Source organism: Caretta caretta, chromosome 1 (assembly GCF_965140235.1).
Source record: "Caretta caretta isolate rCarCar2 chromosome 1, rCarCar1.hap1, whole genome shotgun sequence".
Lineage (NCBI taxonomy): Eukaryota > Metazoa > Chordata > Testudines > Cheloniidae > Caretta > Caretta caretta.
This window is the reverse complement of record NC_134206.1, coordinates 325130687-325155692: the sequence shown is the minus strand read 5'-3', so window position 1 is coordinate 325155692 and position 25006 is coordinate 325130687. Positions and strand designations below refer to the sequence as shown.

General features: G+C 40.8%; 1 protein-coding gene across 2 annotated transcripts in view; it reads left to right on the top strand.

The window, feature by feature from the left end:
* Positions 1 to 1255: 1255 nt before the first annotated feature.
* The window catches only part of ABCD2 (ATP binding cassette subfamily D member 2), a 66691-nt gene continuing 42940 nt past the window's right edge, over positions 1256 to 25006 (top strand). Inside the window, exons 1-5 of one of the 2 annotated variants that reach the window (XR_007354653.2) lie at positions 1256 to 2406; positions 4089 to 4269; positions 13490 to 13611; positions 18541 to 18709; positions 23093 to 23187. Coding sequence is in view for 1 of the 2 variants with exons in the window: in XM_048836304.2 (XP_048692261.1) it covers positions 1417 to 2406; positions 4089 to 4269; positions 13490 to 13611; positions 18541 to 18709; positions 23093 to 23187 (1557 nt within the window). In the remaining variant the exon portion in view is untranslated. The remainder of the gene's footprint in view (positions 2407 to 4088; positions 4270 to 13489; positions 13612 to 18540; positions 18710 to 23092; positions 23188 to 25006) is intronic. The other variant, XM_048836304.2, reaches the window with a different exon arrangement.

Here is a 25006-nt window from a genome sequence, read left to right as displayed (position 1 = left end):
TTATTCTACTTTCACACTGGAAATCTAAGTACACTGTGTCCACCGGATCCCCTTTGTCCACATGTTTGTTGACCCCCTCAAAGAACTCTAATAGATTAGTAAGATGTGATCTCCCTTTACAGAAACCATGTTGACTTTTGCACAACAATTTATGTTCTTCTGTGTCTGACAATTTTATTTTTTACTATTGTTTCAACTAATTTGCCCGGTACTGACATTAGACTTACCGGTCTGTAATGGCCAGGATCACCTCTAAAGCCCTTCTTAAATATTGGCGTTACATTAGCTATCTTCCAGTCATTGGGTACAGAAGCTGATTTAAAGGACAGGTTACAAACCATAGTTAATAATTCCACAATTTCACATTTGAGTTCTTTCAGAATTCTTGGGTGAATGCCATCTGGTCCCAGTGACTTGTTACTGTTAAGTTTCTCAATTAATTCGAATACCTCCTCTAGTGACACTTCAATCTGTGACAATTCCTCAGATTTGTCACCTACAAAAGACGGCTCAGGTTTGGGAATCTCCCTAACATCCTCAGCCATGAAGACTGAAGCAAAGAATTCATTTAGTTTCTCTGTGATGACTTTATCATTTTTAAGTGCTCCTTTTGTATCTGGATCATCCAGGGGCCACACTGGTTGTTTAGCAGGCTTCCTGCTTCTGATGTATTTGTTATTACCTTTTGAGTTTTTGGCTAGCTGTTGTTCAAACTCCTTTTTGGCTTTTCTTATTACATTCTTACATTTAATTTGGCAGTGTTTATGCTCCTTTCTATTTACCTCACTAGGCTTTGACTTCCACTTTTTAAAAGATGCCTTTTTATCTCTCTGCTTCTTTTACATAGTTGTGAAGCCACGGTGCCTCTTTTTTAGTTCTTTTACTGAAGAGTTTACGTAGCTCCCAAGTACCTTCCCTCCTCCCTTCAGTTCCCCTCTCTGGAGGTAAATCTAGAAGTGATACACTTGCAAAATCAGCAGCCCATTGGTGACTCTTTCCCCACCCCCTCAACCTCTGATGCGCCTCCTGGTCCTCCCAGTGTCTAGCGACGCTCCTGCCAAGGCCAATACCTAGCCCAAGTTGAGCTGCATGAATCGGGTGCTCCCAGCACGGACCGGCCCTGTTCCGGGCGCAGGATTCAGAGCGCGCCGCGCGGGGCTGGGAAAGGTCCAGAGGGAAGCGGTGGGTTCCCCAGCTCTTCGCAGCCAATGAGCGGGCGGCGGAGGCGGAGTTGGCGGCGGCGGATCTCAGCAGGCGGCAGCTCTCGGTGCATTGGAGGGAACCATCCGGCCCTGGGAGCCGGCGTCCGTCCCCTCGCCTCTGTTCCAGCAAGGGCGGCGGGGAAGGCGCCGCGGCAGAGCATGGGGCATGCCCGGGCTTCATGAACGTCCCTCCTAGGCGGTCTTCCTCTTGGGCATGACCCAGCGCCAGAGCATCCCTGCTCCGCGGCGGTCCCTGCGGCTGTGCGACATGACCCAGCTGCTGCGTGCCGCAACCGGGCGAGGGAAGTGGAGCAGATCCAGCGCGGCCAAGCGGGCTGCGTGCCTGGTGGCTGCGGCATATGGGCTGAAAATCCTCTACCCCGTCCTCCGCAAGCGCCTGCAGCAGACAGCCTGCGAAAAGGGCTTGCAGGCTGCCTGCCGGGCGGGAGGGGGAGAGGAGCCGCTGCATTGCAGCCGGATCCGGGGCAGAGCCTCGCCGGCAGTGAATGCGGAATTTTTCAGGCAGCTGCTGGAACTTCGTAAGATCCTCTTCCCGAAGCTTGTGAGCACCGAATCGGGCTGGCTTTGCCTCCACTCGGTGGCTCTGGTCTCCCGGACCTTCCTCTCCATCTACGTGGCCGGGCTGGATGGGAAGATCGTCAAGAGCATCGTGGAGAAGAAGCCCAGGAGCTTTGCCATCAAATTAATCAAGTGGCTCATGATTGCAATTCCTGCCACTTTCGTGAACAGCGCCATACGGTACCTGGAGTGCAAGCTGGCCCTAGCCTTCCGTACCCGCCTGGTGGATCATGCCTATGAGACCTACTTTGCCAATCAAACTTACTATAAGGTGATCAATATGGATGGGAGGCTGGCGAACCCTGACCAGTCCCTGACCGAGGACATCATGATGTTCTCCCAGTCGGTGGCACACCTGTACTCCAACCTGACCAAACCCATCCTGGATGTGGTGCTGACATCCTATAGTCTTATCCAGACCGCCAGGTCCAGGGGAGCAAGCCCCATCGGGCCTACGCTGCTGGCAGGGCTTGTGGTGTATGCCACGGCGAGAGTACTGAAAGCGTGCTCACCCAAATTTGGCAAGCTGGTCGCAGAGGAAGCTCATAGAAAGGGTTATCTACGGTACGTCCATTCGCGGATTATAGCCAATGTGGAAGAGATCGCTTTCTACAGAGGACACAAGGTAAAATGGAAATAAAGGCAAGGACTAAAATCTGGGATGATTCAGAACTGTTGCTGTACTACTAGATGTTGATCTACTGTAATAATGGTGGTCATGTGCCCTCGCCCTCTCCTCTATGAGGGATATGAATTCCTCTGATTCCTAAACCTGTTTACGATATATACTCTCCCACATTGTTTGGAGAGAGACAGAAGTATAGAGTATTCTCCATTTTATTTTTCTTTTAAAGTATTCCTACTTCTGAGCAGCATCACGTTTCTCTAGTAAATTTTAGTTTCCCTTTTCTGTCTCGTTTCCAAAAGGTGCCCTAGCTCTTAACCTTTCCTGCCTCTTATTTCTCCCCTATTTTATTAACTAAGAATATTTAATGATACAGAAATACTATTTCTCTAAATGCAAAAATCAGTAGCACACAGTAATCTAGAAGAAAACTTTGCTATAGTTTAGATGGCAACACAGTCTTTGACATTGTCTTGTATAGATAGCTAAGGAAAATTGTTGTCACTACAGTCCTAAAGTTGCTGAAATAGAGTACAGTATTTGGGTTATCAGTTACATAAAAGTAACATAATTTTAAAATCAGCATGTTGAAGAAATTTTCAAAATTATATTGTGAATTTTGACTGCATTGTGTTTAAAATGGCTTTTAAAAAAGTTTCACATAATGTGAAAAAGAAAATGGCAAAATTTCATACTACCCTTTCGGTCAAAAGTATTAATAAGACAACATAAACATTTAATTTTTATAGTAGCAATGAGCACCAAAAATTGTCTGTAGCACTGCATTAACTGCAGCTCAAATAAACATTAAATTCAACACTTTTTTTCCGATTCCCACTTTTGTGTGGGCTCAAATTGACTGCATTATGTCATACTGATTTGTCACTTTTCAGAGTAGCAGCCGTGTTAGTCTGTATTCGCAGAAAGAAAAGGAGTACTTGTGGCACCTTAGAGACTAACAAATTTATTTGAGCATAAGCTTTCGTGAGCTACAGCTCACTTCATCGGGTGCATTCAGTGGAAAATACACTGAAAATACACTGTATTTTCCACTGAATGCATACGATGAAGTGAGCTAAAGCTTATGCTCAAATAAATTTGTTAGTCTCTAAGGTGCCACAAATACTCCTTTTCTTTTTGATTCGTCACTATTCTTGACTCATTTCCTTGATGTAGATTATCACTTCCTCTTGGCACATTGCTTAAAGACATGAAATACCAATTCGAGGTATTGGTTCTGCAGATTTACTCAGGCAAAACTCTCATTGGAATAAATTGGAATTTTGCAGGCTTGAGTCCCCAAATGTTGCCTATTCCTCTTCATTAAACATGTATAATTAGTTTTACTTTGATGGTAAGGAACAGCTTTTATCACTCACTTGTATTTTGCTCTGGTACTGTGAAGTGGGTGGAAAACTGCCAGAGTGAGGTAAAGGGGCATTGGTGTAAATCAGAATCAGGCCCAATGAGTTCCATGAGCTATGCTGATTTACACTGAGAATGTGGCCCTTTGTGTAAACAGATACCACATAGCTTGCAGTACTGATTGCAAGGTATAGTGAAGAATTCAAATCCGAACACTGGTTATTTGATTATATTATAAGTACGTGTGTGTGTATTGTACCTATATGTATATTAATATTTACTATTCTGTGTAAGTACTTACATTTTTTTAACTATAGGTGGAGATGAAACAACTACAGAAAAGTTACAAGGCTTTGGCAGACCAAATGAACCTCATATTGTCTAAACGTTTGTGGTACATCATGATAGAGCAGTTCCTGATGAAGTACGTCTGGAGTAGCTGTGGTTTGATTATGGTGGCGGTACCTATCATCACAGCAACAGGATTTGCAGATGGCGGTAATAAGACTTTTATTTAATTTCAAATGTTTGTTTAAAGATATTAGTGTAGAAGAGTAGTCACGTAAGAAGACTACGTTTCATTTTAATACCATTTGTAGCTGCCGCGCTATAATATCCAAACACCATGCATGCCTCATCCTTGGGTAGCTCCTGGGATGTGTTTAAACTTTACAAACAAACCACTTGAAGAAATATCAGTGACAAAAAACATATCTTTGAATTTAAACCTGATAAACAGAATACATTCTGACAGGTTTCAGAGGAACAGCCGTGTTAGTCTGTATTCACAAAAAGAAAAGGAGTACTTGTGGCACCTTAGAGACTAACCAATTTATTTGAGCATGAGCTTTCGTGAGCTACAGCTCACTTCATCAGATGTATACCGTGGAAACTGCAGCAGACTTTATATACACACAGAGAATATGAAACAATACCTCCTCCCACCCCACTGTCCTGCTGGTAATAGCTTATCTAAAGTGATCAACAGGTGGGCCATTTCCAGCACAAATCCAGGTTTTCTCACCCTCCACCCCCCCACACAAATTCACTCTCCTGCTGGTGCTAGCCCATCCAAAGTGACAACTCTTTACATAATCAAGTCGGGATCTCTGTCAAGCTTTCTTACAACTACAATACCCACCTACAGAAGTAAAGAAACAGATTGATAGAGCCAGAAGAGTTCCCAGAAGTTACCTACTACAGGACAGGCCTAACAAAGAAAATAACAGAACGCCACTAGCGGTCACCTTCAGCCCCCAACTAAAACCCCTCCAACGCATTATTAAGGATCTACAACCTATCCTAAAGGATGACCCAACACTCTCACAAGTCTTGGGAGACAGGCCAGTCCTTGCCTACAGACAGCCCCGCAACCTGAAGCAAATACTCACCAACAACCACATACCACACAACAGAACCACTAACCCAGGAACTTATCCTTGCAACAAAGCCCGTTGCCAATTGTGCCCACATATCTATTCAGGGGACACCATCACAGGGCCTAATAACATCAGCCACACTATCAGAGGCTCGTTCACCTGCACATCCACCAATGTGATATATGCCATCATGTGCCAGCAATGCCCCTCTGCCATGTACATTGGTCAAACTGGACAGTCTCTACGTAAAAGAATAAATGGACACAAATCAGATGTCAAGAATTATAACATTCATAAACCAGTCGGAGAACACTTCAATCTCTCTGGTCACGCAATCACAGACATGAAGGTCGCAATCTTAAAACAAAAAAACTTCAAATCCAGACTCCAGCGAGAAACTGCTGAATTGGAATTCATTTGCAAATTGGATACTATTAATTTAGGCTTAAATAGAGTCTGGGAGTGGCTAAGTCATTATGCAAGGTAGCCTGTTTCCTCTTGTTTTTTCCTACACCCCCCCCCCCCAGATGTTCTGGTTTAACTTGGATTTAAACTTGGAGAGTGGTCAGTTTAGATGAGCTATTACCAGCAGGAGAGTGAGTTTGTGTGTGTATGGGGGTGGGGGGGATGTGAGAAAACCTGGATCTATGCAGGAAATAGCCCGACTTGATTATGTAAAGAGTTGTCACTTTGGATGGGCTAGCACCAGCAGGAGAGTGAATTTGTGGGGGGGGGTGGAGGGTGAGAAAACCTGGATTTGTGCTGGAAATGGCCCACCTGTTGATCACTTTAGATAAGCTATTACCAGCAGGACAGTGGGGTGGGAGGAGGTATTGTTTCATATTCTCTGTGTGTATATAAAGTCTGCTGCAGTTTCCACGGTATACATCTGATGAAGTGAGCTGTAGCTCACGAAAGCTCATGCTCAAATAAATTGGTTAGTCTCTAAGGTGCCACAAGTACTCCTTTTCTTTTTGAGAATACATTCTGAATCAAAGGATAGGTTTTTCAAATAAGATGCAAAGGTGAATTGTGGAGAAACAGTTTATAAATATCACTTTAACCATTTACTGCCCTTTTTGATGTATGAAGATGGTCTCACAAACTTTAAAATAAAATCTTGTTTTTTATATTCGCAATATCAAGAATGTCAGGTGCTGGCTTTCCTCTCTTCACAGGCCCTAAGCAGTGATGTCTCATCAAGTTGTAACTTTAGCTGTAGCTCTCATGCCCCAACCAAGGCTGGGAAGGTGTGTCAATTCTCAGAATGTCTGCTGCTATATTACTAAATACTATCTGACTATCTAGTGGTTTTTCTGTGGCGTTTGCTCATCACCTTAGTATCAGAGTGCTTCACAAACATTAATTAATGTTTATTTATTCTGTTTTGTGCTGACCTGTGTAAGAATCAGCATCTCCTCTCACCTCAAGTAGAGTACAGAAAGGGATGTGAAGCTCAGGTTATAGGCTTTTATGACAGAACTATTCAGGTCTTCTGAAAATCATGTCCAGATCTTCCAGCAATGAGAGCGAAGTGAGGCCCTGATTTTAAAGTTGTTTGAAATGTGTTTTTTTTTTTTAAAAGTCAGGGAAAAAATGCAGTTTGGCAGAGCAGGAGGCAAGGGGAATGTGTTCAATTAAGAAGTAGTAACAAGCAAAAAAAAAAAATTATTTGCTTGTTACATAGAATCATAGGACTGGAAGGGACCTGAAGAGGTCATCTAGTCCAGTCCCCTGCACTCATAGCAGGACTAAGTATTATGTAGACCATTCCTGACAGGTATTTGTCTAACCTGCTCTTAAAAATCTCCAATGATGGAGATTCCGCAACCTCCCTAGGCAATTTATTCCAGTGCTTAACCACCCTGACAGGAAGTTTTTCCTAATGTCCAACCTAAACCTCCCTTGTTGCAGTTTAAACCCAATTCTTCTCCCTCCTCCTTGTAACAACCTCTTATGTACTTGAAACATGTGCAACTCTTTGTACTTTCTAAAAAAGAAAAGGAGTACTTGTGGCACCTTAGAGACTAACCAATTTATTTGAGCATAAGCTTTCGTGAGCTACAGCTCACTTCATCGGATGCATACTGTGGAAAGTATAGAAGATCTTTTTATACACACAAAGCATGAAAAAATGGGTGTTTACCACTACAAAAGGTTATCTCTCCCCCCACCCCACTCTCGTTCTGGTAATAGCTTATCTAAAGTGATCACTCTCCTTACAATGTGTATGATAATCAAGGTGGGCCATTTCCAGCACAAATCCAGGGTTTAACAAGAACCTCTGGGGGGGGGAGGTAGGAAAAAACAAGGGGAAATAGGTTATCTTGCATAATGATTTAGCCACTCCTAGTCTCTATTCAAGCCTAAGTTAATTGTATCCAATTTGCAAATGAATTCCAATTCAACAGTCTCTCGCTGGAGTCTGGTTTTGAAGTTTTTTTGTTGTAATATCGCAACTTTCATGTCTGTAATCGCGTGACCAGAGAGATTGAAGTGTTCTCCGACTGGTTTATGAATGTTATAATTCTTGACATCTGATTTGTGTCCATTTATTCTTTTACGTAGAGACTGTCCAGTTTGACCAATGTACATGGCAGAGGGGAATTGCTGGCACATGATGGCATATATCACATTGGTGGATGTGCAGGTGAACGAGCCTCTGATAGTGTGGCTGATGTTATTAGGCCCTGTGATGGTGTCCCCTGAATAGATATGTGGGCACAATTGGCAACGGGCTTTGTTGCAAGGATAGGTTCCTGGGTTAGTGGTTCTGTTGTGTGGTATGTGGTTGCTGGTGAGTATTTGCTTCAGGTTGGGGGGCTGTCTGTAGGCAAGGACTGGCCTGTCTCCCAAGATTTGTGAGAATGTTGGGTCATCCTTCAGGATAGGTTGTAGATCCTTAATAATGCGTTGGAGGGGTTTTAGTTGGGGGCTGAAGGTGACGGCTAGTGGCGTTCTGTTATTTTCTTTGTTAGGCCTGTCCTGTAGTAGGTGACTTCTGGGAACTCTTCTGGCTCTATCAATCTGTTTCTTGACTTCCGCAGGTGGGTATTGTAGTTGTAAGAATGCTTGATAGAGATCTTGTAGGTGTTTGTCTCTGTCTGGGGGGTTGGAGCAAATGCAGTTGTATCGCAGAGGTTGGCTGTAGACAATGGATCATGTGGTGTGGTCAGGGTGAAAGCTGGAGGCATGTAGGTAGGAATAGCGGTCAGTAGGTTTCTGGTATAGGGTGGTGTTTATGTGACCATCGTTTATTAGCACTGTAGTGTCCAGGAAGTGGATCTCTTGTGTGGACTGGACCAGGCTGAGGTTAATGGTGGGATGGAAATTGTTGAAATCATGGTGGAATTCCTCAAGGGCTTCTTTTCTATGGGTCCAGATGATGAAGACGTCATCAATATAGCGCAAGTAGAGTAGGGGCGTTATGGGACGAGAGCTGAGGAAGCGTTGTTCTAAGTCAGCCATAAAAATGTTGGCATACTGTGGGGCCATGCGGGTACCCATAGCAGTGCCGCTGATCTGAAGGTATACATTGTCCCCAAATGTAAAATAGTTATGGGTAAGGACAAAGTCACAAAGTTCAGCCACCAGGTTAGCCGTGACATTATCGGGGATAGTGTTCTTGACGGCTTGTAGTCCATCTTTGTGTGGAATGTTGGTGTAGAGGGCTTCTCCGTCCATAGTGGCCAGGATGATGTTATCAGGAAGATCACCGATGGATTGTAGTTTCCTCAGGAAGTCAGTGGTGTCTCGAAGGTAGCTGGGAGTGCTGGTAGCGTAGGGCCTAAGGAGGGAGTCTACATAGCCAGACAATCCTGCTGTCAGGGTGCCAATGCCTGAGATGATGGGGCGCCCAGGATTCCCAGGTTTATGGATCTTGGGTAGTAGATAGAATATCCCAGGTCGGGGTTCCAGGGGTGTGTCTGTGCGGATTTGATCTTGTGCTTTTTCAGGGAGTTTCTTGAGCAAATGCTGTAGTTTCTTTTGGTAACTCTCAGTGGGATCAGAGGGTAATGGCTTGTAGCAAGTGGTGTTGGAGAGCTGCTGAGCAGCCTCTTGTTCATATTCCGACCTATTCATGATGACAACAGCACCCCCTGGGTCAGCCTTTTTGATTATGATGTCAGAGTTGTTTCTGAGGCTGTACTTTGAGAGTGTATACTAACTTCAGAAGAAGATAAATCCACAAAAAAAGAATACAATGATTAAAAATTCCTGTTTAACATTTTTAGATACTGCATATTCGAGCTTAGAAACTATAATGATAGGTATCCTAGCAATACCTAAGCTAAATAAATGGATAGCAAATGACTTTGAAGTTGGCTCAACAAATCTCCATATACATGACTGGAATCATAAGAAATCTTAAAAAATCAATAAGATTCACCATGCAAAGATTCTGTAATGCTTTGTATATGAAAAGATCAATTTTAAATCCAGTACATTTAACCAAATTGCCAAATTCCTTATCAAATTCAGACAATATGCACAAATTTCACCTGCTCTGAAATTTGGTTATCATATTCTAAACAAAGGAGTTTATACAGGTCCATATTACACAACAACCAGTGAAGGATAACAGTGCTTTAGTACTTTGGTAACAGAAATTATGTTAGCCAATTTAATGTACTTTCTGCTAAAATGGAAATAAGCGCAGCTCAGCAAAATCCCTTAACTGATAAAGAGATTATTTAACCACAAAATGTAAATGTCTCCTCCCTAGCCCTTCACCCATGAATCAGAAATAGGTTAGTTGTCCTTCAACAAGAGAGAGCCGCTATAAAGGTGTAGAGAGGAAAGGAGCAATATTTCACCCATATCATTCTCTGACATCCAGGAATGGACCTCTGACAAATATGTTTAAAATGTGGAAAGAGCAGAAGGTCAGAAAAATAAATCTGTCTTCTCCAAATCAGTGATAGGCCTGGAGGAACAGCAAAATGTTAAAGTGTAGAACTTATTACAGAGCCCTGAGGCATTCTACAAGAACAGGGACAAGATCAGAAATGCATTATTAATGGTGACAAATTGACCCCATCAAGTGGTAAGAAGTAAACCAGGTATGCTAAAAATCCAACAAGTACGGCTCACCGCTGAAGGCAAATTAGTTGGAGAAATAGTACTGTATCCAATCAGATCAAGTGTGGAAGGCAAATGAAGTTGGTTAAAATCTCAGGAATGGAAACTAGAACTGTCATTGATGAATAAACCCATTAGAATCCAGGAAGTGTTTGGAACCGAATAGCTAGTGTTTAGAACTTATGATCATGCCTGAAATCACATCTGTTCACATAGATGTGATTTCAGACAGCAGGGATTGCATCAATACAGCAATAGCCTTTTCACTGTTGCCAAAAAAAAATTGGGTATTTGTATGTATTTAAAACACACACACATCAGAGCTAGTGCTAACTTTACTGATATCCATTTGCTGTTACAGTATATACATTTTGTAAGTAGCATAGACTCTCAGGGTTGGAAGGGACCTCAGGAGGTCATCTAGTCCAACCCCCTGCTCAAAGCAGCACCAATCCCCAATTTTTGCCCCAGATCCCTAAATGGCCCCCTCAAGGATTGAACTTACAACCGTGGGTTTAGCAGGCCAATGCTCAAACCACTGAGCTATCCCTCACCCCAATACTCTACTATTCTCTAAGTACTCTAGTATGCAAAAGGAATCATACAAAAAATACCAGTAGACCAAAATATCCTAGTGTTTAGAACTTATGACCATGCCTGAAATCACATCTGTTCACACAGATGGTCATCAGACAGGAGGGATTGCATCAATACAGCAATAGCCTTTTCACTGTTGCAAAAAAAAAATTGTGTATTTGTATGTATTTAAAACACACACACACACACATCACAGCTAGTGCTACATTTTCTGATATCCGTTTGCTGTTACAGTATATACGTTTTGTAAGTTGTTTTATAGTACTCTAGTATGCAAAAGGAATCATACAAAAAATACCAGTAGACCAAAATATCTTGAATGTAGTTAGTTCCCTGGAAATTAAACATTAATGACAATGAGACTTTAATTTCATTAGGCACAATAGCTATGTTTTTTCCATAAAACAAATGGGATTAAGAAGTTTTATAAGTAGGGAACATGTTAAACTACTGACAGAGGTTGGATACTAGACTGGCCTAGTCTGTTGTAAAGTCTGCACTTCCTCTAACACAGAAGGAAAAGCCTATATATGAAAAATATTGGAGAAAATGATCAAGAAAAGTTATTTTGGGCAGGTCTGGTGGTTTGATTTCAGTCATGCAATAATTGAGAATTGTGTTCTGGAACAGTTTAAAGTTCCTCAAATTTACCCAATTTTAAACCCACAATGACATCTAAAATGCTGGCTAGATCAGTAAAACTTGGTTATCTGCCAAGAAAGAGTTATAATTTTTTTTTTTAGTTTGTGCTACTGAATTGGCAACACTACTGAGACCCTTATTCACATGAATCCTCCAATTGGAGTAAATGTGACAATTTACATGACTGTCTATATGAGTGAGGGTTTTAGGATCACACCCTAACTCAGGAAGGTTCTGTCCTTTTCTAGAAAGGCATGACTCTCATTGTGTACCAGATGTGTATATCCCAGTGTGGTGGGTGACACACTATTGACTTGGCATAACTTAAACTAAAAAATCTGAATAGCCACAGTTTTCTTAAATAATTCAGAAATTGAATTTTGAGACAAAGGGAGGCCAAATTGGGGTCTTACGTATATGACAGTAACTTTCTATATAATAATTTTGGCCCGAAATGTTTATACTTATCTCTGGTGTATCTTCATTGATGTAAGTGGAGTTATACCAAGGATGTATTTAACCAGGGTTTTTTTGGTGACTTGATAAATTAAAACAAACCAGTGTTTGGGTATCAGGAGCTTCAAAAGCAAAAAGAAGATACAGACAGGTACAATGAGATTTGGTACAAGATTTATGGTACGGGATTTCAAACACTGCAGAGTCTGACCTTGTCAAGGAGGTGAGAGAACCACTCGCTACATAAGAAAATTTTGCTTATGTTGCTTTATCATTACCTGCCATAGAACAGCACATAAAATGACCATCATGTTACACCTGTAGGAAACTGCTCACAGATTTTCTTGACTAAAAGCACTGAGCCAGCCTAATAGACGTTATTAATAACAATTCCTGATATAGGAGTTGGCATACTGGATCAGCCTACTAGTGTGGCTTGCCTAGTGTCTGGCAGTAGCCATACTTCAGAGAAAGACAGAAGCTCCAATCTGCATATCCTCCCCAAACCCCTCTTGCAACCTAAAATTTTACATTTGGTTGACCATATATTGTCATCTTAATTTGCTTAGTTGCAGATATTAAGGATTATACATTATTCATTCTTAAAAAATTCAGCTACATTATTATCTTGATGATTTTGTGGAGGAGCAAATTACAGATTGGCTCTGTGCTGTATAGCAGTTTCTGTGGGTGTGATGACGGCAAGAGATATCACAGTAGCAGAGTTGGACTCCAGGCTTGAAACACTTAATGAATTTTACTCTGGTAAAAACAAACACTTCATGTGAAGATATTATACTTAAAACATAAATGTGTTTCTTTTTCCCATGCCCTCTCTAGTTTCAGCTGCCATTTTTGCCTTTGTCAGTTGTTCAGGGTATTTTCTCACAACACATCTCTTCTTGCTCTTATTTGATTCAGAAGAATTTTCATGTTAACAGGTTACAATGTTATAAACAAAGGATTATGACTTCATTATGGGATCAGACAGACAGAGAAACTGGGTGTGAGAAAGAAGGCTTTTACTCAAACACAGATCCCTCTAATACTACCAAGAGGAATATAGAAACTTACTGACAGTTAATTGAATTCTTATAAAATATTCTAATTTTGCCAAATGTGCATCAGTATGAATGCTTCTTTTTAAGTGGAGTTGAAGAATTAAGTAAGGTTAAAAATGAGTAATAGCAGTACTAGTAAAAACAAAACAATGAAACTGAAATTCTGTTTTAGAACATTACTTAGGTTTGACTCATTACAGTTGTGGTAAAACTCAGACTGAGTAATGGTATATTAAAAAGAAAAAGAGGCTGATGAGTGTTAAAAAGAAAAAAGGATGATCTGTGTAAGAAGAATTTCTCATACTCCCATTTTTTCTTTGTTACTAGAAGTTTTATGTTAATTGCTTGCCTTTCTGATTCCTTTCAGAAAGTTGTCTTCATAGAGTTAGTGTTCTTAACTTAATATCTGTTTTAATAATGGCTCACATTTTAACCATAATTTAATTTGTAGAGATATTTTTCAGAAGAATATTTGAACAGAAGAACATTTTTTGCTTTTAGAATTAGAAGATGGCCATAAACAAGCAATGGTTAGTGAGCGAACAGAAGCCTTTACTACTTCACGAAATCTGTTGGTCTCTGGAGCAGATGCCATTGAAAGGATTATGTCTTCTTACAAAGAGGTATTGTGTGTCATTTGTAGTATACAACTGAAAAGAGAAATAAATGAAAATAAAACAGAATTTGCAAATGTAAGATTTTTTTTTTAAATTTCTTTTGTAATGATATTGGGGCAGATTCTGCAGTCCTTAAATCAATGGGAGTTTTTCTGAAGTGAAGACTGCAGAATTTGTCCCTTAGTAACTTAAGTACAGCTAGTATTTTAATGTGGGGATAATTTGTGGCCCATGAGCATAAACTAGAGGTCGGCAACCTTTCAGAAGTGGTGTGCTGAGTTTTCATTTATTCACCCTAATTTAAGGTTTCGCGTGCCAGTAATACATTTTAACATTTTTAGAAGGTCTCTTTCTTTAAGTCTATAATATATAACTAAATTATTGTTGTATGTAAAGTAAATAAGGTTTATAAAATGTTTAAGAAGCTTCATTTAAAATTAAACTAAAATGCAGAGCCCCCTGGACCAGTAGCCAGGACCCAGGCAGTGAGTGTGCCACTGAAAATCAGCTCACGTGCCACCTTTGGCATGTGTGCCATAGGTTGCCTACCCCTGGCATAAACCATGACAGCATTTTCTAGACTAGAGCCAGATACTGTGCAGACTTCTCAAGCAGTTTTCCTAATAGACTGTGTGATTTTTGATTCATCTGTTTCAATACTTGGCCTACAATGTAGAGAGAATGCCTGGTTACCAATTATGTGAAGGTGTTACTATTCGCATTCAGTGTTAAAATCATTTGTATAATGCTATAAATTTACATGGCGCCTTGCAAACATGGCTGCTTTATGATGCAGAAAAAATAGCCACTAAATAATAGGTGAAAGACAGCAAACTGATTTGACTTGTAACACAATTACACTTTAATTCAGAGAGTATGAAGTGAAAGACCAGTGTGCTGAGCTTCCATCTTAATTTTATACTTAAAATTTTGCCAAAGAAGTATTGGGATACCACAACTTCATATTTTATTCTAAGTTCCTTTTAGGTGATTGCCATACAATGGTAATATGCTTCCTGTGAACTTTAATATTTTATGGTAATAAAGTAAGAATCCCACTCCCTTTTCTTACACAAGCAGTCCTGTATTGGTCAGCGGAACTGACCTCGTTAGTAAGATGGGCAATGTTTGGCTTTTTGCGATTTCTTTTTTTTTGTCTGTAGGCCACTGGTGTAAATCCAAATTTTCAGTGTTTTGATGGATAAGTCTATAGGCTCATGCTTTGGAAACTGTTACCACCTGTTAGCTTTCCTGCAGCATGAGAGTTGAGATGATGGTCTAAGGTTTGTTCATAGGGTACAGCGTTCAGTATCACAAATATCACTGTAGCAGAGAACACTGTTTGGAGTGCTGGTTTGAAGTCTTAGCAGAGGCCAAGGATTGAGGGCTTGATTCAACTCCCACTGAATTCACTGGAGAGTTTCCCAATGACTTCAGTGGGAGTTGGATGAGACCTTGAATAGGCTTGGAGGCTGAATTACATTGTCATATTTAGAAGTGGTCATTGCAGGTCAGGATGGAGGGCACACTGGTGAGACAATGTGGAAAGGCTGTCCTGCTGCTGTCCACGTTGTACCTGCTATACTGGTAGAAGGAGATCTTCAGTCTTAAATACTGTCAGTACAACTCTTTTCACAAGTGTTAGAGACAAAAAACTGCCAATGCAGGACAGTCTAGGCTTACTCATGGAGTTGAAACATTTGATAATTATCATGGGTTTTGCAATGTTCTCCTTATAAACTCCTATACGCTTATAAAACCATGGCTGAGAGCAGGACCTTGTAATTCATAACAAATAGCTGTTCTTTAATTTTGTGCAATTATGGGACTTGTCTAGAGTTACACTTCCTTATACCAGAGGTGTCTTCTAACACCAGGTTTGGATCAGGCTACCTCTAAATGCTTTACTACAACTAGCTAATTTGTTTGTTTTTTAAGACTATGTGTAAATGACACACCACTTTTGGTGGCGTGTAAGATACGTGTGCTACATGCTACAGTGAAAAGCATGCTGCATTCACGCTGTGGCGTGTTGCTACATGTGTCAGTGAAAGGCTCTGGCAATGGGGGAGGCAGCTGGGAAAGGTTCTAGCAGCTCCCCTCTGTCAGAGTCTTTCCCTCTACTGGAGTCTTTTCCTACGGCAGGGAAGGACTCCAGCAATGAGGAGCTGGCAAAACCTTTCCCCTCTGTCTCCCCCTGGTTGCGTCTTTTCCTGCGACAGGAAAAGGCTTCAGCCATGGGGAGTTAGTGCGACACTATACTGCTAGAAATAGCAGTGTAGATGAGGAGACATGGCTTGGGCAAGTTGGAGCTGTATAGGGTTTGTACTCACATACATACCCACCCCCTTTACTTTACTTGCCTAAGTCGTACCTGACTGTCTACAGTGCTATTTATACCCGTGCTAGGCAGGGTGGTTACGCGGTATGTACTCTGCATGCCGCAGAAAGAAGCATACTGTTTAGATGCACGTTTATACTCATTGTTCTGCTATTTTTGCCTCTCTCCTAGCTTTCGACATCAGAATTTGTGTTTTCTGAACCTGGGAATCATTCAGTTATATTAGGAATAATACTTTTCCCTTCAGTCTTCTATACCTGTGCTTCTCAAGCTATCTGATATGGGGGACCGGCAATTTTTTTTTCCAATGTGTGTGCAGAACGGCAGCCGATGGCTCGCAGACCGGCACCAGTCCGCGGATCACCACTTTGAGTAGCACTGTTCTATACTACTGCAGATGCTTGGGTGTAATTACTCTCTGCCAGCAGATGCAAACAGTACATTGAGACTTTTTGGTGAGGTCATCACCCTGCAAGATAAGGGGCTTACCAGGTCCTAGAGCTCATTTGTTTCTGTCTCCAGCAGGCTGAGGATCAGTATCTTCAATGGCTGTGGAGACAGGCCTGAACAAAGGAGAAAGTCCTTGAGCAGGCATCAAAGGTCTAGGAGGATTTCCAGTTATGCACCAATATGAGGCTCCATAAGAGGCATAGACAGCGTGGAGTGCAATGAGCTAGCCCTCAGAAGAGTACTATATGGCTAACTGCTGCAGTCATTTCAGGAGTAGGAAGTGCCCATGTTGCTTGGCTTTCACACAAAAAATAGATTTACCCCACAGGATTCCTCTCCTGTGAGATAGAGGGTGACGAGGTAAAAATAAAACAGGTCAAGACCCTTCCTTAAGACCCTGTCAGCCCTGTCCCCCAGCGGCCCCCTTAATTGCAGGGGGTCCAAGGTCCAGGCAGAAGAGCAGATCTTTATCCAAAGGAGGATTCATGGGACCTTTGCCAGGGTCTGCTGGAGAGCCTTCCCTACATTTTTAGATGCCTCTCTCATTTGAGTCTCCGTTGCTCTGGCGCCTCAGCCTACCCATGGAATCCTGAGTACAGATACCAATGTGTAGAGAAGGGAGTACACCTGGGGTACGCCATGACCCCGTAGTAGATTCATACCTTTCTGTCAGTGAAAATTATCTGTCATGTCCAGAGGAGAACAGCTGGACTTGTTCCTCTGCACTTTCACCACATGCTGAAAAATGTTTTGGTGTGGGTACACTGAACAGCCACCATCTCTCACTCAAATAAACCAACCTGGAGCAAAGATATGGCCAAGGAAAACCAGGTATTGAAAGCAGCCCCCCATTCATCCTTAGCCATCCTATTTGTTATTCCCATAGTCAGAGTATGCAATAGAGCAGACTAGCCAAACAGATCCTAAATATGCTAGGGAGTGAGTTTTTTGAGAGAATTTGTCACAATAGAAGACCTAAACAGACTAGACTGCCACAGAGTCCAACAGAACAGCAGAGAAGTATTTTAGCAGGACTAGAGATATGAATTCTAGCAGCCAGATGCCCTAGAAATTAAATAGAATGGTACACTGGCATGCTTTTCTCCCCATTGACCCAGGATGGGTGTTAGGAATCTCGCAAAAAAGCTCAGCAGTTCAGAGCCTCACAACAGCAGCATGAGTGCCACAGAAGAAAGAGAGAAAAACAAAGTGAGCAGCATCCAAATCCATTCCTTCCAAGAGAATGAAGTTTCTAGTCAGGGAAAGTTGCTTCAGTGCCAGCAAGGAAGTCCCAGAAGCATTCAGAGTGCGTGGCATTAGAAAGTTAAATGCATCGTGGCCTGGAAGGTGTATACAGAACTACAGGAGATAGAGAAGGCAGCCACCTGGGGTATATGTCCTTCACTGTTTAACCTGTAGTGTTCAGCAAATGTAATGTTCAGGCATGAGCTGATTCATCATTTGGTGAGAGCGCTGAAGGCAGCTTTCATGAGGTATAATCAGTCCCTACTGAATGGCACAGCGTTGCTTTTGGAGGTAGCCAAACATCTGGCTTGGCACAGAAAATCAAAGAGAGGAAAATTTTCCGTATGTGTTAAATTTTCTTTCTTTGATATCTTCTGCCAGCCCAGGCCTCCACCCTTCAAGCTTAGCACTATCTTCTGCAAATTTCCAGGACTTTTTCAAACAACAAGTTTTATACGAGGACTCCAAGGTCTAAAAATTGCATCTGGTGTATTTTGCACAATAAATTGCAATGATAGGAACTGCTTTAGGGGATTCAGCTGATAGATGGGAGCCAGCAGCCCCCTTATTTGCTGGTGATGACAGCACTAAAAATTCTTAAGGCCTTCATTTGAGTTATGCCAATTTACATCAGTTTAGAATCTGTCCCTCAACATAATGTCGCCATCTGCTGGCGGATAGGAACAGTACATGTGCATCTGGGGGGACTGTCAGAGAAGATCTCAAAGAAAGAAAATTAATTGGTGAGGAAAAATTTCCTTTTATTCTTAATCCAGAATGAAATCAAAGTAGTACTGAGTCAAAACAATTGGGAATGCTATCCATAAATTATTAGAGAAAGTATATAATTTCCAGTTTCCAGATTATGTAATTTAAACAGATTATTTGTTGTTTCTCAGGTCACCGAGTTAGCAGGCTATACAGCTCGAGTGTACAATATGTTTTCAGTCTTTGATGAAGTGAAAAGGGGCATTTACAAAAGAACTGCTGTTGTTCAAGAGATTGAAACCAACAGCAAGAATGAAGATAAAGCAGAACTACGTATTGATGGCCCCTTAGAAATCAAGGGTGGGTAATTCACATTTTGATACTTTTCTCTATAAACTCTTCATAAGAACATAAAAATGGCCATACTGGGTCAGATCAAAGGTCCATCCAGCCCAGTATCCTGTCTACCGACAGTGGCCAATGCCAGGTGCCCCGGAGGGAGTGAACAGAACAGGTAATGATCAAGTAATCTCTTTCCTGCTATCCATCTCCATCCTCTGACAAACAAAGGCTAGGGACACCATTGCTTACCCATCCTGGCTAATAGCCATTAATGGACTTAACCTCCATGAATTTATCCAGTTCTCTTTTAAACCCTGTTAAACCCTTCAGCCTAGTATGCAACTTTACTGGTATAAACAAAGCCTTTCTTTACACAACCCTTGCTGCTATTTCAGAGATGCCACAGATCAACTCCCCTCCCATTGCATATTCCTAGCCCACTTCTTTGCAGTTTTCTATGCCCCCCAGCAGACAGCCCTGAGATTCCTTCCCAATGTACTCTCACAAGGGCTGGCTGGAAATTCTCCATCAAAACCTCCACAGAAAATTGTTTTTTTTTTTTTTTTTTTACTTTTTTCCCCCAGAAAGAATCTGCTTTCCTTTAAATTTTTTTAGTTTTCATTAGAAAACTGAAACCTGAAATTTTTCATCTGAAAAGAGAAAAACGTTGATGTTTTTAGTAGGATTTGGCCTAAAAAACTTCAGGCACTGAAAACCAAAATATGTTCAGTTTTCATATTTTCAACAAAAAGGCAATTTTCTGCTGAAAAATTTTCTGATCCGCTCCAACCCTCCTGCCTGCCTTTCCCCTTGCTCCTCCTACCCTCTACATTTTGTCATTTCCCCTCTGTCTCCACCTAAGGTCTGTGTATGTGTCCTCTGTGACTGAATTCTTACTGTGCCCCATTAACCACCTTCTGTCTCTATTCCCCGCCCCCATCCAGTTTCTTTCCCAGTCCCCTCATATGGCCTTTTGCCATTTACTCTTCTTGATTACCCACATTGAACACCTTCCATTTCTGTTTCCCAGCTGCTGCTGACAAACCAAATCCCTTCTCCACCCCCACAGGAAAAAATGTAGCTATTCAGAGGTGAAGGAGTTAAACTACTATATATGAAACATTTTTTTTCCTTCTCTTACAACATTATTGCCCTTCAGCACAGATTTCTCAACAGGGTCATAATAAACACCCTGAGGCGGCACAAACATTAACTGTTTTCTTGACCTTGTAGGACACAACAATGTGTGATTACCAATAAAATAAACCACATTTTATAATAGACTCTGTTTTGTAATGTGGTAGAGAAAAGGGTTTTTTAGTCCATAAAGTAGTAAATTAATGTACTTGGCCTACAGGCCATTGTTCTTTAGCATGGCTACCTCGTTATTTTAAAGACTGACTGCAGCTTGGGTCTGAGAACCCTGCTGACGTTTCAATGCGGTATAGCATCCCATTCTTTTTCCTTCAGCCCATACCAAGACTTTGTAGTCTCTGCAACTGTAGTGGAAACACATTTTCGGAGGCTCTCCCATCAGAAGTTCCACTGGAATAACATTTTTCTTCCTTTCTTTCAGCCTTCATAATTTCAGAATTCCCTGAATAGGAATTTATAACAGTGGAGGGGTATGTGTGTGTGTGTGGGTATCTGTGCACATGTGTGCATGCATGTAAGTGTGCATATTATTAAAAGAAAAATCCATATTTTAAACTGTCTTTTAAGGCAAGTTTTTTGCATTGACCCACACAACTTATTTCCTCTTTAATCGTCAGTATAAACTTGTGCCACCAACCAAGGTTCTATTAGCCTCTGTATTTACTACAGCCCATAACTGTACTGGCGTAGGCCAAGAAAGAATGACAACCTGTTAAACAGACAAGGTGGGTGAAGTAATATGTTTTATTGGACCAACTTGTACTGGTCAGAGAGACAAACTTTCGAGCCACACAGAGCTGCTCTTTAGCGGGTGTCTCTCACCAGTAGAAGTTGGTCCAGTAAAAGTTATTACCTCACGCACCTTGTCTCTCTAATATCCTGGGACTGACATGGCTACAACTACCCTGCATACAACCTTTTAAATACTTTAGTAAAATAACAATAATATATTACTTTACTATAGTCATTCCTTATCTTATCATTCAGAATTATAAAAAGGATCATCACTTTATTTTTGTAGCAGTGCAATCAATTATATGCCTCATTACCTTACAAAACAAAACAAACAACCTCCCACCCCTTCCATTAAGAGAACCTTAAGGTCTCAAAGTCAAGCACTCAAATGTTAGGAAATCCCAGAATTAATGTTGCCTGTACAACTCTCACCACAATATCTGCATATTTTACAGCTGTTAATGAATTGATCTTCACAAGGTCGGTTTTAGGGTATTATTATCCTTGTATTCTAGCTGGGGAACTGAGACATGGAGAAATTAAGGACAAATATGTCATAGGTACCCAACTTGAGATGACTAGGTGTTTCAGATAATTTAGCATTTTTATAACACCTTATATATCCAAAGTGCAGCTTTGACTTCTGTTGAAGTCATGAGCATTCCTGAAAATCTGGTCCCAGCTGTCTGAGGTCAGGCACCTAGAAAATAAGGAACGCACAGTTAGTGGCCAGTGGTGATCATTTTAGTTCAAATGGCTTGTCCAGCATCATATGGCAGAGGCAAGGAGTAGAATCTAGTTCTCCAGGATAGCATTTTAATTCTCTAACCATAAGACTATATATTCTCTTCTGATGGTCTCCTGCCTCCTTCACTACACATTTTCCAACTTCTCTGACAAATGAGGCAGGCAACAGATGGAATATTCAGAGAATGTAGCTGCCAAATTCTACCACGCCTTTATGTTCAGACTTTTTCCAGAGGCTTATAACTTGGCCAAATTTGGATGAATTTTCATGGAGATGGCATAAGGCACATCCCTGACATCGGGGTGACCTGTCTGCCAAATTTCAAGTCCCTGCTCCAGAGCTTGGAAGCAACAGAGCTTCTCAGCTAAGTGGTTGTAAGAACTATTTTAAGATGGGAAGAACAACCCTAATCTCATTCCTAGAAATCACCAAAATATTTTAGCTGAAACTTTGCAAAATTCAGCCTGAGGAAAATGCCCAACATGGAAAATTTCAGCCCAAATAGTTACAGATTGGTAAAGTTATAAGCAACTGAAAACAGGCCTTATAATGGAAAGCATAAAGCAACCGTAATTATAGGCACTGCTACCAGATTTACCTGTAACAATCCTGTATTTAATTGTTTCTTTATTTGGATTAGTTTAAGATTTAACAAAATACGTAGGGCTGTCAATTAATCACAGTTAACTCATGCGATTAACTCAAAAAAATAAATCGCGATTAATCACAGTTTTAATTGCACTGTTAAACAATAGAATACCAATTGAAATTTATTAAATATTTTTGAATGTTTTTCTACATTTTCAAATATATTGATTTCAATTACAACACAGAATACAAAGTGTACGGTGCTCACTTTATATTATTATTTTTATTACAAATAGTTTAAAAACAATACAATGTAAAACTTTAGAGTCTACAAGTCCATCAGTCCTACTTCTTGTTCAGCCAGTCACTAAAAGAAACAAATTTGTTTACATTTACTGGAAATAATGCTGCCCACTTTTTATTTACAATGTCACCTGAAAGTGAGAACAGGAGTTCACATGGCACTTTTGTAGCTAGCATTGCAAGATATTTACGTGCCAGATATGCTAAACATTCGCATGCCCCTTCATGCTTCTGCCACCATTCCAGAGGACATGCTTCCATGCTGATGATGCTCGTTAGAAAAATAATGTATTAATTTAATTTGTGACTGAACTCCTTGGGGGAGATTTGTATGCCCCCTGCTCTGTTTTACCCACATTCTGCCATATAATTCATGGTATAGCAGTCTCGTATGATGACCCAGCACATGTTGTTCATTTTAAGAACACTTTCACTGCAGATTTGACAAAATGCAAAGAAGGTACGAATGTGAGATTTCTAAAGACAGCTACAGCACTCGACTCAAAGTTTAAGAATCTGAAGTGTGTTCCAAAATTGAGAGGGATGAGGTGTGGAACATGCTTTCAGAAGCCTTAAAAGAGCAACAGTCTGATGCGGAAACTACAGAACCCGAACCACCAAAAAAGAAAATCAACCTTCGCTGTGGCATCTGACTCAGATGATGAAAATGAACGAGCGTCGGACCTCACTGCTTTGGATCGTTATCAAGCAGAACCCATCATCAGCATGGATGCATGTCCTCTGGAATGGTGATCGAAGCATGAAGGGACAAATAAACTCCAGAAATCCGTGTCTCTCAGCCCTGTTCTTGGACTACTAGATCTCACTGCCCCCCTGAATGTTTCACTAACTTTTTTTTTTTTAACTTGTAGGAAAAGTTATTGATGTTGATCATGGAATTGTTTGTGAAAATGTTCCTATTATTACCCCAAATGGAGATGTGGTGGTTTCCAGACTAAACTTCAAAGTAAGATGATATGCAAGAATCTTCTGATTGTTGCCATCACATTAACACAAAACAACACAGAGTTCATGTACCCTATGTTAAATACTTGGAGAAGAGGGGAAGTCAAGAAAGGTAGGCATAGCGGCTCACTAGAGGCAGATATGTACAGGTTTCAGAGTAGCAGCCGTGTTAGTCTGTGTTCGCAAAAAGAAAAGGAGTACTTGTGGCACCTTAGAGACTAACCAATTTATCTGAGCATAAGCTTTCGTGAGCTACAGCTCACTTCATCGGATGCATCAGATATGTACAGTGTATCCTGCTCAAAGAAAATGGAGAGAGAGGAGAAGGAATGGTTTGACTTGTGTCATTGTCAAATTAAAAACTACAGCTGCATTTTCAAAATTGCTTAAGGGAGTTCTGCATCCAACTCCCATTGAATTTCTAGGGGACTGAGGTGCTTATCACCTTTGGGATGCTTTAAAAATCTTCCAAGTCCACAACATTAGAGCAAACAGTGAGTCTGTGGAACTTCACTTGACCACTCCAAGGAGCAACAGTAACTAACAGCTGACAGTATAATCTGCAGGTCCAGTCCTACAATCTTTGCTCAGTAAAAACTCACATTGTTTTCAGTGATTTATTGCAAATAGCAATTGATTCCTATTGGCATCACATTGTTAATGCATTTCATTTATTGAATGACTCCAAAATATGTCACAATACTGACTGTCAGTGCAGTAATTATATAGAAATAGGTGAAAGCATTGGAAAGTTGCATGAGAACTTCCACTACCTCATTTATGCATCTAATTGCTTATGTTACCTCTGTATTTGTATACTGGGTGTGAGAGAGAGAGAGCATCTTTAAGGAAATAGTCAGCACCTGGCAGAATAGGGCCTTTAATTTGGCAAAACTCCCAGCTACTTTAAATGTATTTCGTTTAACACTATAAAATGATGGATTGACATTCAGGCAGAGATATCTGTATGTTTGTACACTTTACCTAGTAGATTTATAGAGAGAATTCACAAACAGTGCTAATGTGTGGGTGGGTGGGGGGAAGTATAGGGGTGTATAGGGTGAATAAACAAAGGGGTGTGTGTGTGTATAAATAAAGAAATGCATAAAAATGACACTATATAAGCAGAAATGGAATTTTGAGGTTTATTTTCCAAGTCATTGGGCTTTGCTCATGCAGCTTCAATTCATTCACTTAAGGTCATGCCACACATCCCTATTCACTGCTTTGCAAGTTCACCCCTTTGCAATTAATTCACCTGTATAAAAAATACCATACGCTGTTTAATGAGACTGTGATGGTGTTTAGTATAGTTATAGGAATGTTAACGCTTGTAAGGTACTGAGTGTCCTTAACTCCTTACAGTTCCCTCAAATTGAAGTCAGTGCATTCAAGTACTTGAGGGGAATATTTGACTCTAAATATGATTTGTAGATTCAGTACAATGAATATTGAAATCAAGATTCATCATAGATAATGACATATGGTATTTGGGCATGTTTTTCCCAGCTCTCTGTGACTAGGGTCTAATTTTGCTACATGTTCAAATGAACTGCAGTTAGATTTTATCCAAGACACAAAGTGCCCAAATGTTTAAAAAAGGTTTCAGTGCTAATGACTCATGCCCCTCCACAAAATAGCCTTTTGTAAGTAATAGCATAGCCATCTGGATTGTTTCCTAAATTAGAAAAAACACATCTAAATTGCATCTTTGGAGCTAGTAAATATGATTTCTTCTGGTTCCTTTGCTTTTGCTCTTTGAATCCACATATTCTGTGCAAATGCAGTTTTTCAAACAGAGACTGAATAAGAGTTGTAGC